This window comes from Oncorhynchus kisutch, linkage group LG28, assembly GCF_002021735.2.
Source record: "Oncorhynchus kisutch isolate 150728-3 linkage group LG28, Okis_V2, whole genome shotgun sequence".
Taxonomy (NCBI): Eukaryota; Metazoa; Chordata; class Actinopteri; order Salmoniformes; family Salmonidae; genus Oncorhynchus; species Oncorhynchus kisutch.
This window is the reverse complement of record NC_034201.2, coordinates 45,599,412-45,624,421: the sequence shown is the minus strand read 5'-3', so window position 1 is coordinate 45,624,421 and position 25,010 is coordinate 45,599,412. Positions and strand designations below refer to the sequence as shown.

Here is a 25,010-nt window from a genome sequence, read left to right as displayed (position 1 = left end):
TGACAGGGTCTAGGTCTGCTGGTTCAGTACCACTACGTCTTGGCTCATTCAGTGTGACAGGGTCTAGGTCTGCTGGTTCAGTACCACTACGTCTTGGCTCATTCAGTGAGACAGGGTCTAGGTCTACTGGTTCAGTACCACTACGTCTTGGCTCATTCAGTGAGACAGGGTCTAGGTCTGCTGGTTCAGTGTGACAGGGTCTAGGTCTGCTGATACAGTACCACTACGTCTTGGCTGGTTCAGTGTGACAGGGTCTAGGTCTGCTGGTTCAGTACCACTACGTCTTGGCTCATTCAGTGTGACAGGGTCTAGGTCTGCTGGTTCAGTACCACTACGTCTTGGCTCATTCAGTGTGACAGGGTCTAGGTCTGCTGGTTCAGTACCACTACGTCTTGGCTCATTCAGTGAGACAGGGTCTAGGTCTGCTGGTTCAGTACCACTACGTGATTAAGTACTGCTACATGCGGTCGTAGGCTCTGACAAAGTTCTAGCAGTTTAAGATTTGTTTTCCTTTATCGTGTTTACGAGCCGCGTGGGGCTGGTGTTGCGAGCCGCGTGGGGCTGGTGTTGCGAGCCGCGTGGGGCTGGTGTTGCGAGCCGCGTGGGGCTGGTGTTGCGAGCCGCGTGGGGCTGGTGTTGCGAGCCGCGTGGGGCTGGTGTTGCGAGCCGCGTGGGGCTGGTGTTACGAGCCGCGTGGGGCTGGTGTTACGAGCCGCGTGGGGCTGGTGTTACGAGCCGCGTGGGGCTGGTGTTGCGAGCCGCGTGGGGCTGGTGTTGCGAGCCGCGTGGGGCTGGTGTTGCGAGCCGCGTGGGGCTGGTGTTGCGAGCCGCGTGGGGCTGGTGTTGCGAGCCGCGTGGGGCTGGTGTTGCGAGCCGCGTGGGGCTGGTGTTACGAGCCGCGTGGGGCTGGTGTTACGAGCCGCGTGGGGCTGGTGTTACGAGCCGCGTGGGGCTGGTGTTACGAGCCGCGTGGGGCTGGTGTTACGAGCCGCGTGGGGCTGGTGTTACGAGCCGCGTGGGGTTGGTGTTACGAGCCGCGTGGGGCTGGTGTTACGAGCCGCGTGGGGCTGGTGTTACGAGCCGCGTGGGGCTGGTGTTACGAGCCGCGTGGGGCTGGTGTGTTGCGAGCCGCGTGGGGCTGGTGTTGCGAGCCGCGTGGGGCTGGTGTTGCGAGCCGCGTGGGGCTGGTGTTACGTTTGGCTGGTGTTACGAGCCGCGTGGGGCTGGTGTTACGAGCCGCGTGGGGCTGGTGTTACGAGCCGCATGGGGCTGGTGTTACGAGCCGCGGGGGCTGGTGTTACGTTTGGCTGGTGTTACGAGCCGCGTGGGGCTGGTGTTACGTTTGGCTGGTGTTACGAGCCGCGTGGGGCTGGTGTTACGAGCCGCGTGGGGCTGGTGTTACGAGCCGCGTGGGGCTGGTGTTACGAGCCGCGTGGGGCTGGTGTTACGAGCCGCGTGGGGCTGGTGTTACGAGCCGCGTGGGGCTGGTGTTACGAGCCGCGTGGGGCTGGTGTTACGAGCCGCGTGGGGCTGGTGTTACGAGCCGCGTGGGGCTGGCGTTACGAGCCCCGTGGGGCTGGTGTTACGAGCCGCGTGGGGCCGGTGAGTTACCTGATGGTAACTGACCAATATGAACACAGCCGGCACTGAGTACGCAGTCAATACTACGATAATATTATAATAAACAATAATACAATTGTGAGTAGTCAGATTCATATAATTGTTTGATTTAAACATTTATCCTACATGCTGTGCAAGAAGAAAGATTTCCCTATTAATCTGTTTACATGACACATCTGAAATCAAGCTACCTGATGGCACTCTGATAAACGCACAAAATCTGCTATAAAATGTATATCACTTTTTAAACATTTTCTAATATTAATGGACTAAAATATCACACATATCACACCATTTCACCACTTGGTGCCTGGCCTTAATGTGAATAATCTGAGTCTCAGCATTGTGGAATTGCCCTGTGTCCTAAACTCAGTAGAGTAGTGTAGTCCAGGCCTCTAGCTCCCTCCTGTAGCCTGTTAGTCCAGTCTTAGTGTAGTCTAGCCCCTCCATAGAGTTAACAGTGTTTTACCAGCAGGCCGTTCTCCTCTCTCAGGTGGTTGCAGGTCTTCTCCATCTCATCCAGAGATCGCAGCAGCTCTGAGTTCTGACGCACCAGGAAGCCATAGTCAGTGCCATTCTGGAACACAGAGACAGAACATAACATATCAACTCTAGAACCTATAGTCAGTGCCATTCTGGAACACAGAGACAGAACACAACGTATCAACTCTAGAACCTTTAGTCAGTGCCATTCTGGAACACAGAGACAGAACACATCGTATCAACTCTAGAACCTTTAGTCAGTGCCATTCTGGAACACAGAGACAGAACACATCGTATCAACTCTAGAACCTATAGTCAGTGCCATTCTGGAACACAGAGACAGAACACAACGTATCAACTCTAGAACCTATAGTCAGTGCCATTCTGGAACAGAGAGACAGAACACAACATATCAACTCTAGAATGTATAGTCAGTGCCATTCTGGAACACAGACAGAACACAACGTATCAACTCTCAACCTATAGTCAGTGCCATTCTGGAACACAGAGACAGAACACAACGTATCAACTCTAGAACCTATAGTCAGTGCCATTCTGGAACACAGAGACAGAACACAACGTATCAACTCTAGAACCTATAGTCAGTGCCATTCTGGAACACAGAGACAGAACACAACGTATCAACTCTAGAACCTATAGTCAGTGCCATTCTGGAACACAGAGACAGAACACAACGTATCAACTCTAGAACCTATAGTCAGTGCCATTCTGGAACACAGAGACAGAACACAACGTATCCACACCATGAACACATTAGCAACCTTATCGCTTTCACTCAACATGTACAGGTCTTGCCAGACCAATACATTAAGGTTCTTTAAAGGTAGAATCTTCAATATTTACTGCTCTTCCATAAGCATTTCAGCTTGCTAGAAAACCAGTTGTGGGGCTACCTTTTGGAGCCCATGGTTCATCTCTGCAGTGCGGTAGATTGGTTAATGCTTCCAGACCACATTTTCATGGTGTTGGTTCATTAACATTCAACTGCCCTTCCTCCAGGGGAAACATACTCCCACAGTCCTTCTCACCTCTCCCCTTCTCCCTCCATACTCCCACAGTCCTTCTCACCTCTCCCCTTCTCCCTCCATACTCCCACAGTCCTTCTCACCTCTCCCCTTCTCCCTCCATACTCCCACAGTCCTTCTCACCTCTCCCCTTCTCCCTACATACTCCCACAGTCCTTCTCACCTCTCCGCTTCTCCCTCCATACTCCCACAGTCCTTCTCACCTCTCCCCTTCTCCCTCCATACTCCCACAGTCCTTCTCACCTCTCCCCTTCTCCCTCCATACTCCCACAGTCCTTCTCATCTCTCCCCTTCTCCCTCCATACTCCCACAGTCCTTCTCACCTCTCCCCTTCTCCCTCCATACTCCCACAGTCCTTCTCACCTCTCCTCTTCTCCCTCCATACTCCCACAGTCCTTCTCACCTCTCCTCTCTCCATACTCCCACAGTCCTTCTCACCTCTCCTCTTCTCCCTCCATACTCCCACAGTCCTTCTCACCTCTCCTCTTCTCCCTCCATACTCCCACAGTCCTTCTCACCTCTCCTCTCTCCATACTCCCACAGTCCTTCTCACCTCTCCCCTTCTCCCTCCATACTCCCACAGTCCTTCTCACCTCTCCCCTTCTCCCTCCATACTCCCACAGTCCTTCTCACCTCTCCCCTTCTCCCTCTACTCCCACAGTCCTTCTCACCTCTCCTCTCTCCATACTCCCACAGTCCTTCTCACCTCTCCTCTTCTCCCTCCATACTCCCACAGTCCTTCTCACCTCTCCTCTTCTCCCTCCATACTCCCACAGTCCTTCTCACCTCTCCTCTCTCCATACTCCCACAGTCCTTCTCACCTCTCCTCTCTCCATACTCCCACAGTCCTTCTCACCTCTCCTCTTCTCCCTCCATACTCCCACAGTCCTTCTCACCTCTCCCCTTCTCCCTCTACTCCCACAGTCCTTCTCACCTCTCCTCTTCTCCCTCCATACTCCCACAGTCCTTCTCTCCACTCCTCTTTGCTCTCCATACTCCCATAGCTACTATACAGTCTCCCTCCCTCTCCCTCATACATCCATAGCCACTATATACAGCCTCCCCCTCTCCCTCCATACTCCCATAGCCACTATACAGCCCCTCTCCCTCATACTCCCATAGCCACTATACAGCCCCTCTCCCTCACACTCCCATAGCTATTACTCAGCCTCCTCTCCCTCATACTCTCATAGCCACTATACAGCCCCTCTCCCTCCATACTCCCATAGCTATTACTCAGCCTCCTCTCCCTCCATACTCCCATAGCCACTATACAGCCTCCTTCCTCTCCCTTCATACTCCCAAAGTCACTATACAGCCCCTCTCCCTCCATACTCCCATAGCCACTTTACAGCCCCTCTCCCTCATACTCCCATAGCTATTACTCAGCCTCCTCTCCCTCATACTCCCATAGCCACTATACAGCCCCTCTCCCTCCATACTCCCATAGCTATTACTCAACCTCCTCTCCCTCCATACTCCCATAGCTATCATTCAGCCTCCTCTCCCACCATACGCCCATAGCCACTATACAGCCCCTCTCCCTCCATACTCCCATAGCCACTATACAGCCCCTCTCCCTCCATACTCCCATAGCTATTACTCAGCCTCCTCTCCCTCCATACTCACATAGCCACTGTACAGCCTCCTTCCTCTCCCTTCATACTCCCATAGTCACTATACAGCCCCTCTCCCTTCATACTCCCATAGCCACTATACAGCCTCCTTCCTCTCCCTTCATACTCCCACAGCCACTATACAGCCCCCCTCCTCTCCCTCCATACTCCCATAGTCACTATACAGCCCCTCTCCCTCCATACTCCCATAGCTATTACTCAGCCTCTTCTCTCTCCTCTCCCAGTGTTTTCCCCCACTGTTGTTGTGTTTGTACTGCAGAGTCTCCAACGAATGCTGCTGCTCACAGGGTAGTAGATGACAGCTCAATGAGTCTGCCTTTTCATTAGGAAGGGTTCAATTAGCCCACCACAGTCTGGCTGGCACTGAACTCCTATAACCTCTTAGTCAGTCATACTAACAGAAGAGAGAATGAAAGACCTGTCCTCACAGCATCTACCATGCTGTGAGGACAGGTCTTTCATTCTGAGAAGACAGAGAGAAGTCAGATAATGAAAGACCTGTCCTCACAGCATGGTAGAGAGAAGACAGAGAGAAGACAGATAATGAAAAACCTGTCCTCACAGCATGGTAGTGAGAAGACAGAGAGAAGACAGATAATGAAAAACCTGTCCTCACAGCATGGTAGTGAGAAGACAGAGAGAAGGAAAGACCTGTCCTCACAGCATGGAGTGAGAAGACAGAGAGAAGGAAAGACCTGTCCTCACAGCATGGAGTGAGAAGACAGAGAGAAGGAAAAATCTGTCCTCATAGCATGGTAGTGAGAAGACAGAGAGAAGGAAAGAGCTGTCCTCACAGCATGGCAGTGAGAAGACAGAGAGAAGGAAAAACCTGTCCTCATAGCATGGTAGTGAGAAGACCGAGAGAAGGAAAAACCTGTCCTCATAGCATGGTAGAGAGAAGACAGAGAGAAGGAAAGACCTGTCCTCATAGCATGGTAGTGAGAAGACCGAGAGAAGGAAAACCTGTCCTCACAGCATGGTAGTGAGAAGGAAAACCTGTCCTCACAGCATGGAGTGAGAAGACAGAGAGAAAGAAAGACCTGTCCTCACAGCATGGTAGAGAGAAGACAGAGAGAAGGAAAGACCTGTCCTCATAGCATGGTAGTGAGAAGGAAAGACCTGTCCTCACAGCATGGTAGTGAGAAGACAGAGAGAAGACAGAGAGAATGAAATACCTGTCCTCAGCATGGTAGTGAGAAGACCGAGAGAAGGAAAAACCTGTCCTCACAGCATGGTAGCTGGGGATTTTAACAAGGCTAATCTGAAAACAAGACTCCCTAAATTTTATCAGCATATCGATTGCGCAACCAGGGCGGGAAAAACCTTGGATCATTGCTATTCTAACTTCCGCGACGCATATAAGGCCCTGCCCCGCCTTCCTTTCGGAAAAGCTGACCACGACTCCATTTTGTTGACAGACAGAAACTAAAACAAGAAGCTCCCGCGCTGAGGTCTGTTCAACGCTGGTCCGACCAATCTGATTCCACACTCCAAGACTGCTTCCATCACGTGGACTGGGATATGTTTCGTATTGCGTCAGACAACAACATTGACGAATACGCTGATTCGGTGAGCGAGTTCATTAGAACATGCGTTGAAGATGTCGTTCCCATAGCAACGATTAAAACATTCCCAAACCAGAAACCGTGGATTGATGGCAGCATTCGCATGAAACTGAAAGCCCGAACCACTGCTTTTAATCAGGGCAAGGTGACCGGAAACATGACCGAATACAAACAGTGTAACTATTCCCTCCGCAAGGCAATCAAACAAGCTAAGCGTCAGTATAGAGACAAAGTAGAATCTCAATTCAACGGCTCAGACACAAGAGGTATGTGGCAGGGTCTACAGTCAATCACGGATTACAAAAAGAAAACCAGCCCCGTCACGGACCAGGATGTCTTGCTCCCAGGCAGACTAAATCACGTTTTTGCCCGCTTTGAGGACAATACAGTGCCACTGACACGGCCAGCAACTAGTACATGCGGACTCTCCTTCACTGCAGCCGACGTGAGGAAAACATTTAAACGTGTCAACCCTCGCAAGGCTGCAGGCCCAGACGGCATCCCCAGCCGCGCCCTCAGAGCATGCGCAGACCAGCTGGCTGGTGTGTTTACGGACATATTCAATCAATCCCTATCCCAGTCTGTTGTTCCCACATGCTTCAAGAGGGCCACCATTGTTCCTGTTCCCAAGAAAGCTAAGGTAACTGAGCTAAACGACTACCGCCCCGTAGCACTCACTTCCGTCCTCATGAAGTGCTTTGAGAGACTAGTCAAGGACCATATCACCTCCACCCTACCTGACACCCTAGAACCACTCCAATTTGCTTACCGCCCAAATAGGTCCACAGACGATGCAATCACAACCACACTGCCCTAACCCATCTGGACAAGAGGAATACCTATGTGAGAATGCTGTTCATCGACTACAGCTCGGCATTTAACACCATAGTGCCCTCCAAGCTCGTCATCAAGCTCGAGACCCTGGGTCTCGACCCCGCCCTGTGCAACTGGGTACTGGACTTCCTGACGGGCCGCCCCCAGGTGGTGAGGGTAGGCAACAACATTTCCACCCCGCTGATCCTCAACACTGGGGCCCCACAAGGGTGCGTTCTGAGCCCTCTCCTGTACCCACGACTGCGTGGCCATGCATGCCTCCAACTCAATCATCAAGTTTGCAGACGACACAACAGTGGTAGGCTTGATTACCAACAACGACGAGACGGCCTACAGGGAGGAGGTGAGGGCGGTGTCAGGAAAATAACCTCACACTCAACGTCAACAAAACTAAGGAGATGATTGTGGACTTCAGGAAACAGCAGAGGGAACACCCCCCTATCCACATTGATGGGACAGTAGTGGAGAGGGTAGTAAGTTTTAATTTCCTCGGCGTACACATCACAGACAAACTGAATTGGTCCACCCACACAGACAGCATCGTGAAGAAGGCGCAGCAGCGCCTCTTCAAACTCAGGAGGCTGAAGAAATTCGGCTTGTCACCAAAAGCACTCACAAACTTCTACAGATGCACAATCGAGAGCATCCTGTCGGGCTGTATCACCGCCTGGTACGGCAACTGCTCCGCCCACAACCGTAAGGCTCTCCAGAGGGTAGTGAGGTCTGCACAACGCATCACCGTGGGCAAACTACCTGCCCTCCAGGACACCTACACCACCCGATGTCACAGGAAGGTCATAAAGATCATCAAGGACAACAACTTCCCGAGCCACTGCCTGTTCACCCCGCTATCATCCAGAAGGCGAGGTCAGTACAGGTGCATCAAAGCTGGGACCGAGAGACTGAAAAACAGCTTCTATCTCAAGGCCATCAGACTGTTAAACAGCCACCACTAACATTGAGTGGCTGCTGCCAACACACTGACTCAACTCCAGCCACTTTAATAATGGGAATTAATGGGAAATGATGTAAAATATATCACTAGCCACTTTAAAAAATGCTACCTAATATAATGTTTACATACCCTACATTATTCATCTCATATGTATATGTATATACTGTACTCTATATCATCTACTGCATCTTTATGTAATACATGTATCACTAGCCACTTTAACTATGCCACTTTGTTTACATACTCATCTCATATGTATATACTGCACTCAATACCATCTACTGTATCTTGCCTATGCCGCTCTGTACCATCACTCACTCATATATCTTTATGTACATATTCTTTATCCCCTTACACTTGTGTCTATAAGGTAGTAGTTTTGGAATTGTTAGCTAGATTACTTGTTGGTTATTACTGCATTGTCGGAACTAGAAGCACAAGCATTTCGCTACACTCACATTAACATCTGCTAACCATGTGTATGTGACAAATAAAATTTGATTTGATTTGGTAGTGAGAAGGAAAAACCTGTCCTCACAGCATGGTAGTGAGAAGACAGAGAGAAGGAAAAACCTGTCCTCAGCATGGTAGTGAGAAGACAGAGAGAACGAAAGACCTGTCCTCACAGCATGGTAGAGAGAAGACAGGGAGAATGAAAGACCTGTCCTCACAGCATGGTAGAGAGAAGACAGAGAGAATGAAAGGCCTGCCCTCACAGCATGGTAGAGAGAAGACAGAGAGAATGAAAGGCCTGCCCTCACAGCATGGTAGAGAGAAGACAGAGAGAATGAAAGACCTGCCCTCACAGCATGGTAGTGAGAAGACATTACAGAGAGAAGGAAGTAGAGAGAGATCAAAAAACATCTGGCTAAGCTAAACAGCGACACTATAATTGGCACTGCCCAGAGCTGCCATTCTCCCTCCCTCTTAGCTTCTGTTGGTCTGACACACATCTAAGATGTAATCATAGATTCTGAAGTTCTATGGATTAATGGTCCATCATGAGCTTCTGCTTATGTAAATGCCAGTTGAACAAGTGTCCCTGTCATACTCTTAATGTGGAGGAAAAATGCTGGATGGACATCCTTCAGTCTCCAGGGACTGTTATCGACCCCCCCTCAGCTCCCAGCTGTGCCCTGGACACCATATGTGAATTGATTGCCCCCCCATCTATCTTCAGAGTTTGTTCTGTTAGGTGACCTAAACTGGGATATGCTTAACACCCCGGCAGTCCTACAATCTAAGATAGATGCCCTCAATCTCACACAAATCATCAAGGAACCCACCAGGTACAACCCTAAATCCGTAAACATGAGCACTCTCATAGATATCATCCTAACCAACGTGCCCTCCAAATACACCTCTGTTGTTTTCAATTAGGATCTCAGCGATCACTGCCTCATTGCCTGCATCCGTTATGGGTCTGCGGTCAAATGACCACCCCTCATCACTGTCAAACACTCCCTGAAACACTTCAGCGAGCAGGCCTGTCTAATCGACCTGGCCAGGGTATCCTGGAAGGATATTGACCTCATCCCGTCAGTAGAGGATGCCTGGTTGTTCTTTAAAATAAATTTCCTCACCATCTTAAATAAGCATGCCGCTTCAAAAGATGTAGAATTAAGAACAGATATAGCCCTTGGTCCACTCCAGACCTGACTGCCCTCGACCAGCACAAAAACATCCTGTGGTGGACTGCACACGCATCGAATAGTCCCCTGCGATATGCAACTTTTCAGGGAAGTCAGGAACCAATACACGCAGTCAATTAGGAAAGCAAAGGGTAGCTTTTTCAAACAGAAATGTGCATCCTGTAGCTCTAACTCCAAAATGTTTGTAAAGTCCATGGAGACTAAGAACAGCTCCTCCCAGCTGCCCACTGCACTGAGGCTAGGAAACACTGTCACCATAGATAAATCCACAATAATCGAGAATTTCAATAAGCATTGCTCTAAGGCTTTCCTCCTGGCTACCCCAACCCCTGCAAACAGCTCTGCACCCCCCGCAGTTACTTGCCCAAGCCTCCCCAGCTTCCCCTTCACTCAAATGCAGATAGCAGATGTTCTGAAAGAGCTGCAAAACCTGGACCCGTACAAATCAGCTGGGCTAGACAATCTGGACCCCCTCTTTCTAAAATTATCCGTCGCCATTGTTGCAACCCCTATTACTAGCCTGTTCAACCTCTCTTTCGTATCGTCCGAGATTCCTAAAGATTGTAAAGGTTCCGCGGTCATCCCCCTCTTCAAAGGGGGTGACACTCTAGACCCAAACTGTTACAGACCTATATCCATCCTGCCCTGCCGTCTTCATGGACCTGGCCAAGGATTTCGACTCTGTCAATCAGCGTATTCTTATCGGCAGACTCAACCGCCTTGGTTTCTCAATTGACTGCCTCGCCTGGTTCATCAACTACTTCTCAGATAGAGTTCAGTGTATCAAATCGGAGGGCATGTTGTCCGGATCTATGACAGTCTCTATGGGTGTGCCACAGGGTTCAATTCTCGGGCCGACTCTCTTTTCTGTATACATCAATGGTGTTGCTCTTGCTGCTCGTGATTCTCTGATCCACCTCTACATCTGGCCCTTCTTTGGACACTGTTAATAAACCTCCAAACCGATCGCTGCCCGCACCCGCCCGCCTGACTAGCATCACTACTCTGGACGGTTCTGACTTAGAATATGTGGACAACTACAAACACCTAGGTGTCTGGCTAGACTGTAAACTCTCCTTCCAGACTCATATTTCAACTGTTCTGCCTGCGGCTATGGAACCCTGACCTGTTCACAGGACGTGCTACCTGTCCGAAACCCGCTGTTTTCAACTCTCTAGAGACAGCAGGAGCGGTAGAGATACTCTTAATGATCGGGCTATGAAAAGCCAACTGACATTTACTCCTGAGGTGCTGACTTGCTGCACCCTCGACAACTACTGTGATTATTATTATTTGACCCAGCTGGTCATTTATGAACATTTGAACATCTTGGTCATGTTCTGTTATAATCTCCACCCGGCACAGCCAGAAGAGGACTGGCCACCCCTCATAGCCTGGATCCTCTCTAGGTTTCTTCCTAGGTTTTGGCCTTTCTAGGGAGTTTTTCCTAGCCACCGTGCTTCTACACCTACATTGCTTGCTGTTTGGGGTTTTAGGCTGGGTTTCTGTACAGCACTTTGAGATAGCAGCTGATGTACGAAGGGCTATATAAATACATTTGATTTTGATTTGATTTGATATTAAGCATCTCCTATCCAAAATTAAACCTAGAATCCCCTTCCTATTTCGCAACAAAGCCTCATTTACTCACGCGGCCAAACATACCCTCGTAAAACTGAGTATCTTACCTATCCTCTACTTCGGCAATGTCATTTACAAAATAGCCTCCAACACTATACTCAGCAAACTGGATGCAGTCTGTCATAGTGCCATCCGTTTTGTTACCAAATCACCTTATACCACCCACCACTGTATGCTCTCGTTGGTTGGCCCTCGTTTCATATTCGTCGCCAGAGCCACCCACTGGCTCCAGGTCATCTATAAGTTTTTGCTAGGTAAAGCTCCTCCTTATATCAGCTCACTGGTCACCATAACAACACCCACCCGTAGCACGCGCTCCAGCAGGTATATCTCACTGGTCACCATAACAACACCCAGCCATAGCACACGCTCCAGCAGGTATATCTCACTGGTCACCATAACAACACCCACCCGTAGCACGCGCTCCAGCAGGTATATCTCACTGGTCACCATAACAACACCCAGCCATAGCACGCGCTCCAGCAGGTATATCTCACTGGTCACCATAACAACACCCACCCGTAGCACGCGCTCCAGCAGGTATATCTCACTGGTCACCATAACAACACCCAGCCATAGCACGCGCTCCAGCAGGTATATCTCACTGGTCACCATAACAACACCCAGCCATAGCACACGCTCCAGCAGGTATATCTCACTGGTCACCATAACAACACCCAGCCATAGCACGCGCTCCAGCAGGTATATCTCACTGGTCACCATAACAACACCCACCCGTAGCACGCGCTCCAGCAGGTATATCTCACTGGTCACCATAACAACACCCAGCCGTAGCACGCGCTCCAGCAGGTATATCTCACTGGTCACCATAACAACACCCAGCCATAGCACACGCTCCAGCAGGTATATCTCACTGGTCACCATAACAACACCCAGCCATAGCACGCGCTCCAGCAGGTATATCTCACTGGTCACCATAACAACACCCACCCGTAGCACGCGCTCCAGCAGGTATATCTCACTGGTCACCATAACAACACCCAGCCATAGCACACGCTCCAGCAGGTATATCTCACTGGTCACCATAACAACACCCACCCGTAGCACGCGCTCCAGCAGGTATATCTCACTGGTCTCCCCCAAAGCCAACATCACCTTTGGCCGCCTTCCAGTTCTCTGCTGCCAATGACTGGAACGAATTGCCAAAATCGCTGAAGTTGGAGACTTATATCTCCCTCACTAACTTTATCTTCTCTTGGGTAGAGGGCAGTATTTTCACGTCCGGATGAAAAGCGTGCCCAAAGTAAACTACCTGTTACTCAGGCCCAGAAGCTAGGATATACATATAATTGGTAGATTTGGATAGAAAACACTCTTCTAAACACTCTTCTACAGTTATAAAACTGTTCAAACGATGTCTGTGATTATAACAGAACTGATATGGCAGGCGAAACCCAGAGGACAAAGCATCCCCCCCAAAAAAACATGTTTCCAATGGCTTTCGTGTTTATTGTGAGGCGAAGTCCTCCCAGATTGCAGTTCCTAGAGCTTCCACTAGATGGCAACAGTCTTTAGAAAAAGTTTCAGGCTGGTTCTTGGAAAAATTAGCTAGAAGTTGGAGAGAGAGAGAGAGAGAGAGAGAGACCCACAGAGCCACAGAGAGAGAGACCCACAGAGGCACAGAGAGAGGGAGACCCACAGAGGCACAGAGAGCGAGAGAGCGACACCCAGAGAGAGAGAGACACACAGAGGCACAGAGAGAGAGAGAGACACACACAGAGAGGGAGACACAGAGAGAGAGCTAGAGAGACCAAATGCACACAAACAAGGGCTGGCTGTTTGTGTGTGTGTGTGTACACATGACCAAAAGTATGTGGACACCTGCTAATCGAACATCTCATTACAAAATCACGAGCATTAATATGGAGTTGGTCCCCCTTTGCTACTATAACAGCCTCCACTCTTCATGTCATGAATTAAAATGCCAGCCTTCGTCAGGGAGAGCAAAGGTATGACAATACAATGTCCTCTTTTGAAAAGCTTTTTCCAATCAACCCTGATTTGAAGAGGGAGTGGTGACAGAATTCATTGAACAACACCTAGTAAGCAATACTGTACACATGTAAAAAAAAATAGTGAAATACTGTAGATATGTTATCAAAAATACAAATCAAGGATAGAAGCATCAGAACCCATAGAACCTTTGTGTGTCTCTATTCTAACCTTGAATAGGACTGGACAAAGTGTTAAGAATAGGAGAGACATCTATTTTATAGTGCACTAGAACGCAGCAAACATGGACCACGGTGAGGTGGTTAACCCACTGTTCCCCAGGTGCAGGAGACATGGATGTCGATTTAAGGCAACCCCTCCCGCACCTCTCTGATTCAGAGGGGTTGGGATTAAATGTGGAAGGAAGATACATTTCAGTTGAATGTATTCAGTTGGACAACTGACTAGATATCCCCATTTCCCAATATGTCTACTAGATCACAGCTAACTAGATCAGTCTATAAACATAGCTGAGCGCAGTAGAGCAATATGTCCACTAGATGACAGTAGAGGGACCTATCACATCCCTGCAGGAAAGGTGAGAAATCCATATCTTCATTTAAACCAGGGTATTTAGTGGCCTGTAGTTTGTAAATCCATATCTTCATTTAAACCAGGGTATTTAGTGGCCTGTAGTTTGTAAATCCACATCTTAATTTAAACCAGGGTACTTAGTGGCCTGTAGTTTGTAAATCCATATCTTCATTTAAACCAGGGTATTTAGTGGCCTGTAGTTTGTAAATCCATATCTTCATTTAAACCAGGGTACTTAGTGGCCTGTAGTTTGTAAATCCATATCCTCATTTAAACCAGGGTACTTAGTGGCCTGTAGTTTGTAAATCCATATCTTCATTTAAACCAGGGTACTTAGTGGCCTGTAGTTTGTAAATCCATATCTTCATTTAACCAGGGTATTTAGTGGCCTGTAGTTTGTAAATCCATATCTTCATTTAACCAGGGTATTTAGTGGCCTGTAGTTTGTAAATCCCGAATCTTTCCCTTTGGTTTAACTGTTTAAGACGGTCCCCTTTTGTAATTGAGGCCGGAATATGATCAATACCCATAGCTTGTAGGGAGGCAGGGTTGCCATGGTGTAAGGACTTGTAAGTGCCTTGCCATGGGGTAGTCTTCATTGCCTACCCGTGTGGTGTACTTGTGTTCCGCTAAACGGCGTCTCTTTGTCCGTCCAACGTGGAACACCTTGCAGTGTGGACGTTCCAATCTGTAGATGACGTGAGTGGTTGTGCAATTAGTTAAATGCTTGACTTGGTACTCTTTTTTAGTAGCTGTGTCACCAAAAGACTTGTTCTCTGCAATATTTCTGTAATGGTCACATGTACAGTAAAAGAGCCCCTGGGTTTGTGGTCTAGCCAAGCCTTTTGAGAGTCACCCGGGAGGTAGCCGTGGACTAGTTTGTCATTTCGGGTAGGATATCTCTTAAAGCCTATGACTTGTGGCTCTGGGAAGACTTGTCGTAATAGCTTATCACTTTGATGATTCCCCAATAATAAAAAATGTATACCCCATTTTCTCCCCGAAATCCATTTCATGAACCTCCCGACGAACAGTTATTGTGCTGACGTTGCTTCCAGAGGCAGTTTGGAACTGGGTAGTGAGGGGTTGCAACCGAAGACAAATTATTTTTACACGCTTCAGCACTCAGCGGTCCCATTCTGTGAGCGTCCGTGGCCTACCACTTCGCGGCTGAGCCGTTGTTGCTCCTAGACGTTTCCACTTCACAATAACAGCACTTACAGTTGACCCGAGGGGCAGCTCTAGCAGGGCAGACATTTTACACTGTTGACTTGATGGAAAGGTGGCATCCTATGACGGTGCCACGTTGAAAGTCACTGAACTTTTCAGTACGGGCCATTCTGCTGGAAAATGTGTTTGTGTATGGAGATTGCATGGCTGTGTGCTCGATTTTCTACACACCTGTCAGCAACAGGTGTGGCTGAAAACAGTGGAATCCACTCATTTGAAGGGGTGTCCACATACTTTGTATGTGTCTCTCCAGAACGGAGGTCTATCGCAGTAATATACATTATCACTCCACCATAATGAAACTGCCACATCGAAGGTGAAGACATAATCAGTGCAACGTGTTGTGAAATAATCAGACGTAATAAGAAACAGGAGGGATTTGCAGACAGACGAGGCAACAAGGCAGACTGACGAGGCAATAAGGAAGTTAGAAATAACATTTTAGACTGTGAAAGAGAGAGACTGTGAAAGAGAGAGACTGAAAGAGAGATACAGTGAAAGAGAGAGAGACTGTGAAAGAGAGAACAACTGTGAAAGAGAGAAAGACTGTGAAAGAGAGAGACTATGAAAGAGAGAACGACTGTGAAAGAGAGAGACTGAAAGAGAGAACGACTGTGAAAGAGAGAACGACTGTGAAAGAGAAAACGACTCTGAAAGTGAGAAAGACTGTGAAAGAGAGAGACTGTGAAAGAGAGAAAGACAGTGAGAGAGAAAGACAGTGAGAGAGAAAGACAGTGAGAGAGAAAGACAGTGAGAGAGAAAGACAGTGAAAGACAGTGAGAGAGAAAGACAGTGAAAGAAAGACAGTGAAAGAGAGTGAGAGAGAGAGAGAGAGTGAAAGAGAGACAGTGAAAGAGACAGTGAAAGAGAACGGCTGTGAAAGAGAGAACGACTGTGAAAGAGAGAGACTGTGAAAGAGAGAGACTGAAAGAGAGAAAGACTGTGAAAGAGAGAGACTGTGAAAGAGAGAAAGACTGAAAGAGAGACTGAATGAGAGAACGACTGTGAAAGTGAGAAAGACTGAAAGAGAGAACGACTGTGAAAGAGAGAGACTGTGGAAGAGAGAAAGACTGAAAGAGAGACTGAATGAGAGAACGACTGTGAAAGTGAGAAAGACTGAAAGAGAGAACGACTGTGAAAGAGAGAGACTGTGGAAGAGAGAAAGACTGTGAAAGAGAGAAAGACTGAAAGAGAGAGAGACTGTGAAAGAGAGAGAGACAGTGAGAGAGAGAGAGAGAGAGAGACAGTGAGAGAGAGAGAGAGAGAGACAGTGAGAGAGAGAGAGACAGTGAAAGAGAGAACGACTGTGAAAGAGAGAACGACTGTGAAAGAGAGAAAGAGTGTGAAAGAGAGAAAGACAGTGAGAGAGAGAGAGAGACAGTGAGAGAGAGAGAGACAGTGAAAGAGAGACTGTGAAAGAGAGAAAGACTGAAAGAGAGAAAGACTGAAAGAGAGAACGACTGTGAAAGAGAGACTGAATGAGAGAACGACTGTGAAAGTGAGAAAGACTGAAAGAGAGAACGACTGTGAAAGAGAGAGACTGTGAAAGAGAGAAAGACTGTGAAAGAGAGAAAGACTGTGAAAGAGAGAGAGATTGTGAAAGAGAGAAAGACAGTGAGAGAGAGAGAGAGACAGTGAGAGAGAGAGAGACAGTGAAAGAGAGAACGACTGTGAAAGAGAGAACGACAGTGAAAGAGAAAGACAGTGAAAGAGAGAGACTGTGAAAGAGAGAAAGACTGAAAGAGAGAAAGACTGGAAGAGAGAAAGACTGTGAAAGAGAGAAAGACTGAGAAAGAGAGAAAGACTGAAAGAGAGAAAGACAGTGAAAGAGAGAAAGACAGTGAAAGAGAGAGACTGTGAAAGAGAGAGACTGTGAAAGAGAAAGACTGTGAAAGAGAGAACGACTGTGAAAGAGAGAACGACTGTGAAAGAGAGAAAGACTGTGAAAGAGAGAAAGACTGAAAGAGAGAAAGACTGTGAAAGAGAGAAAGACTGTGAAAGAGAGACACAGAGAGAGAGAGAACGACTGTGAAAGAGAGAACGATTGTGAAAGAGAGAAAGACAGTGAAAGAGAGAAAGACTGAAAGAGAGAAAGACTGAAAGAGAGAAAGACTGTGAAAGAGAGAAAGACTGTGAAAGAGAGACACAGAGAGAGAGAGAACGACTGTGAAAGAGAGAACGATTGTGAAAGAGAGAAAGACAGTGAAAGAGAGACAGAGAGAGAGAGAACGACTGTGAAAGAGAGAACGATTGTGAAAGAGAGAAAGACAGTGAAAGAGAGACACACAGAGAGAGAGACAGTGAAAGAGAGAGACTGTGAAAGAGAGAAAGTGTGAAAGAGAGAGACAGTGAAAGAGAGAACGACTGTGAAAGAGACAGTGAAAGAAAGACAGTGAAAGAGAGTGAGAGAAAGAGAGAATGACTGTGAAAGAGTGAAAGACAGTGAAAGAGAGACAGTGAAAGAGAGACAGTGAAAGAGAGACAGTGAAAGAGAGAACGACTGTGAAAGAGAGAACGACTGTGAAAGAGAGAACGACTGAAAGAGAGAACGACTGAAAAAGAGAGACTGAAAGAGAGAACGACTGTGAAAGAGAGAAAGACTGAAAGAGAGAGACTGTGAAAGAGAGAAAGACTGTGAAAGAGAGAAAGACTGTGAAAGAGAGAAAGACTGTGAAAGAGAGAACGACTGTGAAAGAGAGAATGACTGTGAAAGAGAGAATGACTGAAAGAGAGAAAGACTGTGAAAGAGAGAAAGACTGAAAGAGAGAAAGACTGTGAAAGAGAGAAAGACTGAAAGAGAGAAAGACAGTGAGAGAGGGAGAGACCGTGAGAGAGAGAGCGAGAGAGAGAGAGAGCGAGAGAGACAGTGAGAGAGAGAGAGACAGTGAAAGAGAGAACGACTGTGAAAGAGAGAACGACTGTGAAAGAGAGAAAGACTGTGAAAGAGAGAAAGACAGTGAGAGAGAGAGAGAGACAGTGAGAGAGAGAGAACGACTGTGAAAGAGAGAAAGACTGTGAAAGAGAGAAAGACAGTGAGAGAGAGAGAGACAGAGAGAGAGAGAGACAGAGAGAGAGAGAGACAGTGAAAGAGAGAAAGACAGTGAAAGAGGGAAAGACTGTGAAAGAGAGACACAGAGAGAGAGAGAAAGACAGTGAAAGAGAGAAAGACTGAAAGAGAGACACACACAGAGAGAGAGAGACAGTGAAAGAGAGAAATACTGTGAAAGAGATAAAGACAGTGAAAGAGAGAACGACTGTGAAAGAGAGACAGTGAAAGAGAGAATGACTGTGAAAGAGAGAAAGACTGAAAGAGAGAATGACTGTGAAAGAGAGAAAGACAGTGAAAGAGAGAGAGAGAGTGAAAGAGAGAGACTCTGAAAGAGACCCACAGAGAGAGAGAGAAAGACAGTGAAAGAGAGAAAGACTGAAAGAGAGAAAGACAGTGAGAGAGAGACAGAGAGAGAGAACGACTGTGAAAGAGAGAACGATTGTGAAAGAGAGAAAGACTGAAAGAGAGAATGACTGTGAAAGAGAGAAAGACTGTGAAAGAGAGAAAGACTGTGAAAGAGAGAATGACTCTCTTTCAACTTCCACCTGACTGTGCTGCTGCTCCAGTTTCAACTGTTCTGCCTTATTATTATTCGACCATGCTGGTCATTTATGAACATTTGAACATCTTGGCCATGTTCTGTTATAATCTCTACCCGGCACAGCCAGAAGAGGACTGGCCACCCCACATAGCCTGGTTCCTCTCTAGGTTTCTTCCTAGGTATTGGCCTTTCTAGGGAGTTTTTCCTAGCCACCGTGCTTCTACACCTGCATTGCTTGCTGTTTGGGGTTTTAGGCTGGGTTTCTGTACAGCACTTTGAGATATCAGCTGATGTACGAAGGGCTATATAAATACATTTGATTTGATTTGATTTGAGAATGACTGTGAAAGAGAGACAGAGAGAGAGAACGACTGTGAAAGAGAGAACGATTGTGAGAGAGAAAGACTGAAAGAGAGAATGACTGTGAAAGAGAGAAAGACTGTGAAAGAGAGAAAGACTGTGAAAGAGAGAACGACTGTGAAAGAGAGAATGACTGAAAGAGAGAACGACTGTGAAAGTGAGAAAGACTGTGAAAGAGAGACTGTGAAAGAGTGAAAGACTGAAAGAGAGAAAGACTGTGAAAGAGAGAAAGACTGAAAGAGAGAAAGACTGAAAGAGAGAAAGACTGTGAAAGAGAGAAAGAGAGAAAGACAGTGAGAGAGGGAGAGACAGTGAGAGAGAGAGAGAGAGAGAGAGAGAGAGAGACAGTGAGAGAGAGAGACAGTGAAAGAGAGAGAGACAGTGAAAGAGAATGACTGTGAAAGAGAGAACGACTGAAAGAGAGAGACTGTGAAAGAGAGAAAGACAGTGAGAGAGAGAGAGACAGTGAGAGAGAGAGAGAGAGAGAGAGAGAGAGAGAGACAGTGAGAGAGAGAGACAGTGAGAGAGAGAGAGACAGTGAAAGAGAATGACTGTGAAAGAGAGAACGACTGAAAGAGAGAGACTGAAAGAGAGAAAGACAGTGAGAGAGAGAGAGACAGTGAGAGAGAGAGAGACAGTGAGAGAGAGAGAGAGAGAGAGACAGTGAAAGAGAGAACGACTGTGAAAGAGAGAAAGACAGTGAGAGAGAGAGACAGTGAAAGAGAGAACGACTGTGAAAGAGGGAAAGACTGTGAAAGAGAGACACAGAGAGAGAGAGAAAGACAGTGAAAGAGAGAAAGACTGAAAGAGAGACACACACAGAGAGAGAGAGACAGTGAAAGAGAGAAATACTGTGAAAGAGATAAAGACAGTGAAAGAGAGAACGACTGTGAAAGAGAAAGACAGTGAAAGAGAGAGACTGTGAAAGAGAGAATGACTGAAAGAGAGAAAGACAGTGAAAGAGAGAGAGAGAGTGAAAGAGAGAGACTGTGAAAGAGAGAACGACTGTGAAAGAGAGAAAGACTGTGAAAGAGAGTAAGACAGTGAGAGAGAAAGACAGAGACACAGAGAGAGAGAACGACTGTGAAAGAGAGAACGATTGTGAAAGAGAGAAAGACAGTGAGAGAGAAAGACTGTGAAAGAGAGACACAGAGAGAGAGAACGATTGTGAAAGAGAGAACGATTGTGAAAGAGAGAAAGACAGTGAAAGAGAGACACAGAGAGAGAGAAAGAGAGAGACAGTGAAAGAGAGAGACTGTGAAAGAGAGAAAGACAGTGAAAGAGAGAAAGACTGTGAAAGAGAGAGACAGTGAAAGAGAGAACGACTGTGAAAGAGAGAACGACTGTGAAAGAGAGAAAGACAGTGAAAGAGAGAAAGACAGTGAAAGAGAGAACGACTGTGAAAGAGAGAAAGACAGTGAAAGAGAGAAAGACAGTGAAAGAGAGAAAGACAGTGAAAGAGACACACAGAGAGAGACTGTGATACAACAACAAAAATCTCCCAATTTGTGCGCTTCTCCTCAGACGCCTCAAAAGGGCTTTGTTTCCATGGTTACGGCTCATGTTGATGATGGCACGTGTGGTGTCCCCCGATTGCCAGTCTCTCTCTAGATGCCTTAAGGCTCAGTTAATGCTACCCGTATTATAAATCAACACTGATGACCAGCTGTTTTGACTACAGGTCGCCTTCCAGCTGATGCTCCCGTGTGTTCCTCGTCCTGTATTTTAACCTACAGGGCGACATGGCTCTCGACGTGTACATATCAGTGCAGATCGGTGACGCCAGAAGGACCAGATGGTGTTGGATGAAAACATACATACTGTCAGCCAGCTAGCAGAGCCACCATTTTGACGATTAACAGGGCTCATCTGATGATCTGCTGAAGAAAACAGCAACAATGTTTAGGTCAAAACAACCTAAACAACCAATAGCAGTGGTGTAAAGTACTTAAGTAAAAATATTTTAAAGTATTACAGTATTTAAGTAGTTTTTTGGGGGGGATCTGTACTTTACTTTACTATTTATATTTTTGACAACTTTTACTTTACTACATTCCTAAAGAAAATATTGTTATTTTTACTCCATTTTCCCTGACAACCCAAAGTACTCGTTACATTTTGAATGCTTATCAGGACAGGGAAATTGTGAAATTGATGCACTTATTAAGAAAACACGTGTTCATCCCTACTGCCTATGGTCTGGCGGACTCACAAAACACAAATGCATCTTTTGTAAATAATATCTGAGTGTTGGAGTGTGCCCCTGGCTATCTCTAAATTATGTCTGAGTGTTGGAGTGTACCCCTGGCTATCTGTAAATAATATCTGAGTGTTGGAGTGTTCCCCTGGCTATCCGTACATTTTAAAAACAAGAAAATGGTGCCGTCTGCTTTGATTAATTTAAGGAATTTGAAATGATTTATACTTTTACTTCTACTTTTGATACTTAAGTATATTTGGAACCAAATACTTTGACATTTACTCAGGTAGTATTTTACTGGGTGACTTCCACTTTTACTTCAGTAACTTTCTATAGTTTAACTCAGGTATGACAATGGGGTACTTATTCCACCACTGCCCAATGGACAGATACCTATGACATTATAATTGGCCATACATTTTACATGACATATTCCTGTATAAATTATGTATTTTTCAGATTCAGTTTGTTGGGATGAATTGTCAGAGCTGACACTGATGTAAAAATGAATGACGGTCCTCTCTCGCTCTCTCTCTCTCTCGCTCTCTCTCTGTTTCTCATCTCTCTCTCTCGCTCTGTGTCTCTCTCTCTCTCTCTGTTTCTCATCTCTGTCTCTCTGTCTCTCTCTCTCTCTGTTTCTCATCTCTCTCTCTCTCGCTCTCTCTCTCTGTTTCTCATCTCTTTCTCTCTCTCTGTTTCTCATCTCTCTCTCTCTCTGTCTCTCTGTCTCTCTGTCTCTGTTTCTCATCTCTCTCTCGCTCTCTCTGCCATCCCAGCCTAAAATGATGGATGGATGGATGCACTGACTACAGGAATGGATGTCACAGTCCTACTGCTACCTGAATATTGAATCTATTCTAAACACTCCATTACCCCCCCCCCCCCCCCCCCAAATGAGTTCAGCACTAGCCGTTTTCTATAAAGACCCGCTACTAGCAATTACATCTGTAATCGATACAGACGGTCAGTCAGTGAGTAAATCACCCTTTAAACCTACAGCTCCTCTGGGGACGGGCAGTATAGACATGTACTCTTTTAGCAGACGCTCTTCTCCGGAGCGGTAGTGAGTGCGTATATTTTCGTCCTGGTACCCTCCCGTGGGAATCAGACCCACAACCCTGGTGTTGTAAGCACCATGCTCTACTAACTGAGCCACACCTATAGCCCCCACATAGAGCCCTGCAATGCTTTCTCCTCTAAATAAATAGGCCTTTCACACATGTTGACCAGCGGTACAGGTCTATTAGCTACATCAATAAATTCTAAGTGTTATGAAATCTTGGACTTTACTGATACGCGTGACAGGAGAACATTATGAGGTACCGGTACCCCCTGTACATAGCCTCGTTGTTGTTATTTTATTGTGTTACTTTATCATATATTTTTTTTAAACCTTAATTTATTTGGTAAATATTTTCCTAACTCTTTCTTGAACTGCACTGTTGGTTAAGGGCTTGTAAGTCAGCATTTCACAGTAAGGTCTACTACACCTGTTGTATTTGGCACATATTGATTTGATTTGACAAGAGGACATTAGGAAGTACCAAGTTAATGCCAACGATGAGGATTTCCACTTTCCTGGCCTAGCGGCATGTTCCACTGTGAAGCCTTAAGACTCATCACACTGATTTGCTTTCCTCAGTAAATGCCAGAGGAAGAGTTAGCCTAGCTATACAGCTCAAAGGTGAAGCACTGTGTCCTTGTTTACCAGCCGCGGTCACTGTGTTTACCAGCCACGGTCACTGTTTACCAGCCGCGGTCACTGTGTTTACCAGCCGCAGTCAGTGTGTTTACCAGCCAAGGTCACTGTTTACCAGCCACAGTCACTGTGTTTACCAGCCACAGTCACTGTGTTTACCAGCCGCAGTCAGTGTGTTTACCAGCCACGGTCACTGTTTACCAGCCGCGGTCACTGTGTTTACCAGCCACAGTCACTGTGTTTACCAGCCACAGTCACTGTGTTTACCAGCCACAGTCACTGTGTTTACCAGCCGCAGTCAGTGTGTTTACCAGCCAAGGTCACTGTTTACCAGCCACAGTCACTGTGTTTACCAGCCAGAGTCACTGTGTTTACCAGCCACAGTCACTGTGTTTACCAGCCACAGTCACTGTGTTTACCAGCCGCAGTCACTGTGTTTACCAGCCGCAGTCACTGTGTTTACCAGCCGCAGTCAGTGTGTTTACCAGTCGCAGTCACTGTGTTTACCAGCCGCAGTCACTGTGTTTACCAGCCGCAGTCACTGTGTTTACCAGCCGCAGTCACTGTGTTTACCAGCCGCAGTCACTGTGTTTACCAGCCGCAGTCACTGTGTTTACCAGCCGCAGTCACTGTGTTTACCAGCCGCAGTCACTGTGTTTACCAGCCGCAGTCACTGTGTTTACCAGCCGCAGTCACTGTGTTTACCAGCCGCAGTCACTGTGTTTACCAGCCGCAGTCACTGTGTTTACCAGCCGCAGTCACTGTGTTTACCAGCCGCAGTCACTGTGTTTACCAGCCGCAGTCAGTGTGTTTACCAGCCGCAGTCAGTGTGTTTACCAGCCGCAGTCACTGTGTTTACCAGCCTCAGTCACTGTGTTTACCAGCCACAGTCACTGTGTTACCAGCCACAGTCACTGTGTTTACCAGCCACAGTCACTGTGTTTACCAGCCACAGTCACTGTGTTTACCAGCCACAGTCACTGTGTTTACCAGCCACAGTCACTGTGTTTACCAGCCACAGTCACTGTGTTTACCAGCCACAGTCACTGTGTTTACCAGCCACAGTCACTGTGTTTACCAGCCACAGTCACTGTGTTTACCAGCCAAGGTCACTGTTTACCAGCCAAGGTCACTGTTTACCAGCCACAGTCACTGTGTTTACCAGCCACAGTCACTGTGTTTACCAGCCGCAGTCAGTGTGTTTACCAGCCACGGTCACTGTGTTTACCAGCCGCAGTCAGTGTGTTTACCAGCCACGGTCACTGTTTACCAGCCACGGTCACTGTGTTTACCAGCCACAGTCACTGTGTTTACCAGCCACAGTCACTGTGTTTACCAGCCGCAGTCAGTGTGTTTACCAGCCGCAGTCAGTGTGTTTACCAGCCACAGTCACTGTGTTTACCAGCCTGGCTCCAGTCCAGTCAGGTGCAGCCCGGCTCCAGTCCAGTCAGCGGCAGCCCGGCTCCAGTCCAGTCAGGTGCAGCCCGGCTCCAGTCCAGTCAGCGGCAGCCCGGCTCCAGTCCAGTCAGGTACAGCCCAGCTCCAGTCCAGTACAGCCCAGCTCCAGTCCAGTCAGCGGCAACCCAGCTCCGGTCCAGTCAGAATTATCTTAGCAGCAGCATGGTCTATGTGTACTGATATCTAGTGGTGTTGGAGACCATCCATATTCTGTCAAGTTTCCTAGGAGGTCTAATAGTTTGAGGCTGGAGCCCCTTTTAGCAGAGCGGTGTGGTAGCCTCCTCTTTTAGGAGAGGGGTGTGGTAGCCTCCTCTTTTAGGAGAGCGGTGTGGTAGCCTCCTCTTTTAGGAGAGCGGTGTGGTAGCCTCCTCTTTTAGGAGAGCGGTGTGGTAGCCTCCTCTTTTAGGAGAGCGTTGTGGTAGCCTCCTCTTTTAGGAGAGCGGTGTGGTAGCCTCCTCTTTTAGGAGAGCGGTGTGGTAGCCTCCTCTTTTAG

At 47.3% G+C, this 25,010-nt stretch overlaps 1 protein-coding gene across 1 annotated transcript in view; it reads right to left on the bottom strand.

Annotated features, from left to right (window-relative positions):
• tspoap1 (TSPO associated protein 1) overlaps positions 1-25,010 on the bottom strand; it is a 193,411-nt gene that overhangs the window by 121,444 nt on the left and 46,957 nt on the right. Inside the window, exon 3 of the mRNA XM_031807691.1 lies at positions 2,090-2,197. Within this exon, the coding sequence (XP_031663551.1) occupies positions 2,090-2,197 (108 nt within the window). The remainder of the gene's footprint in view (positions 1-2,089; positions 2,198-25,010) is intronic.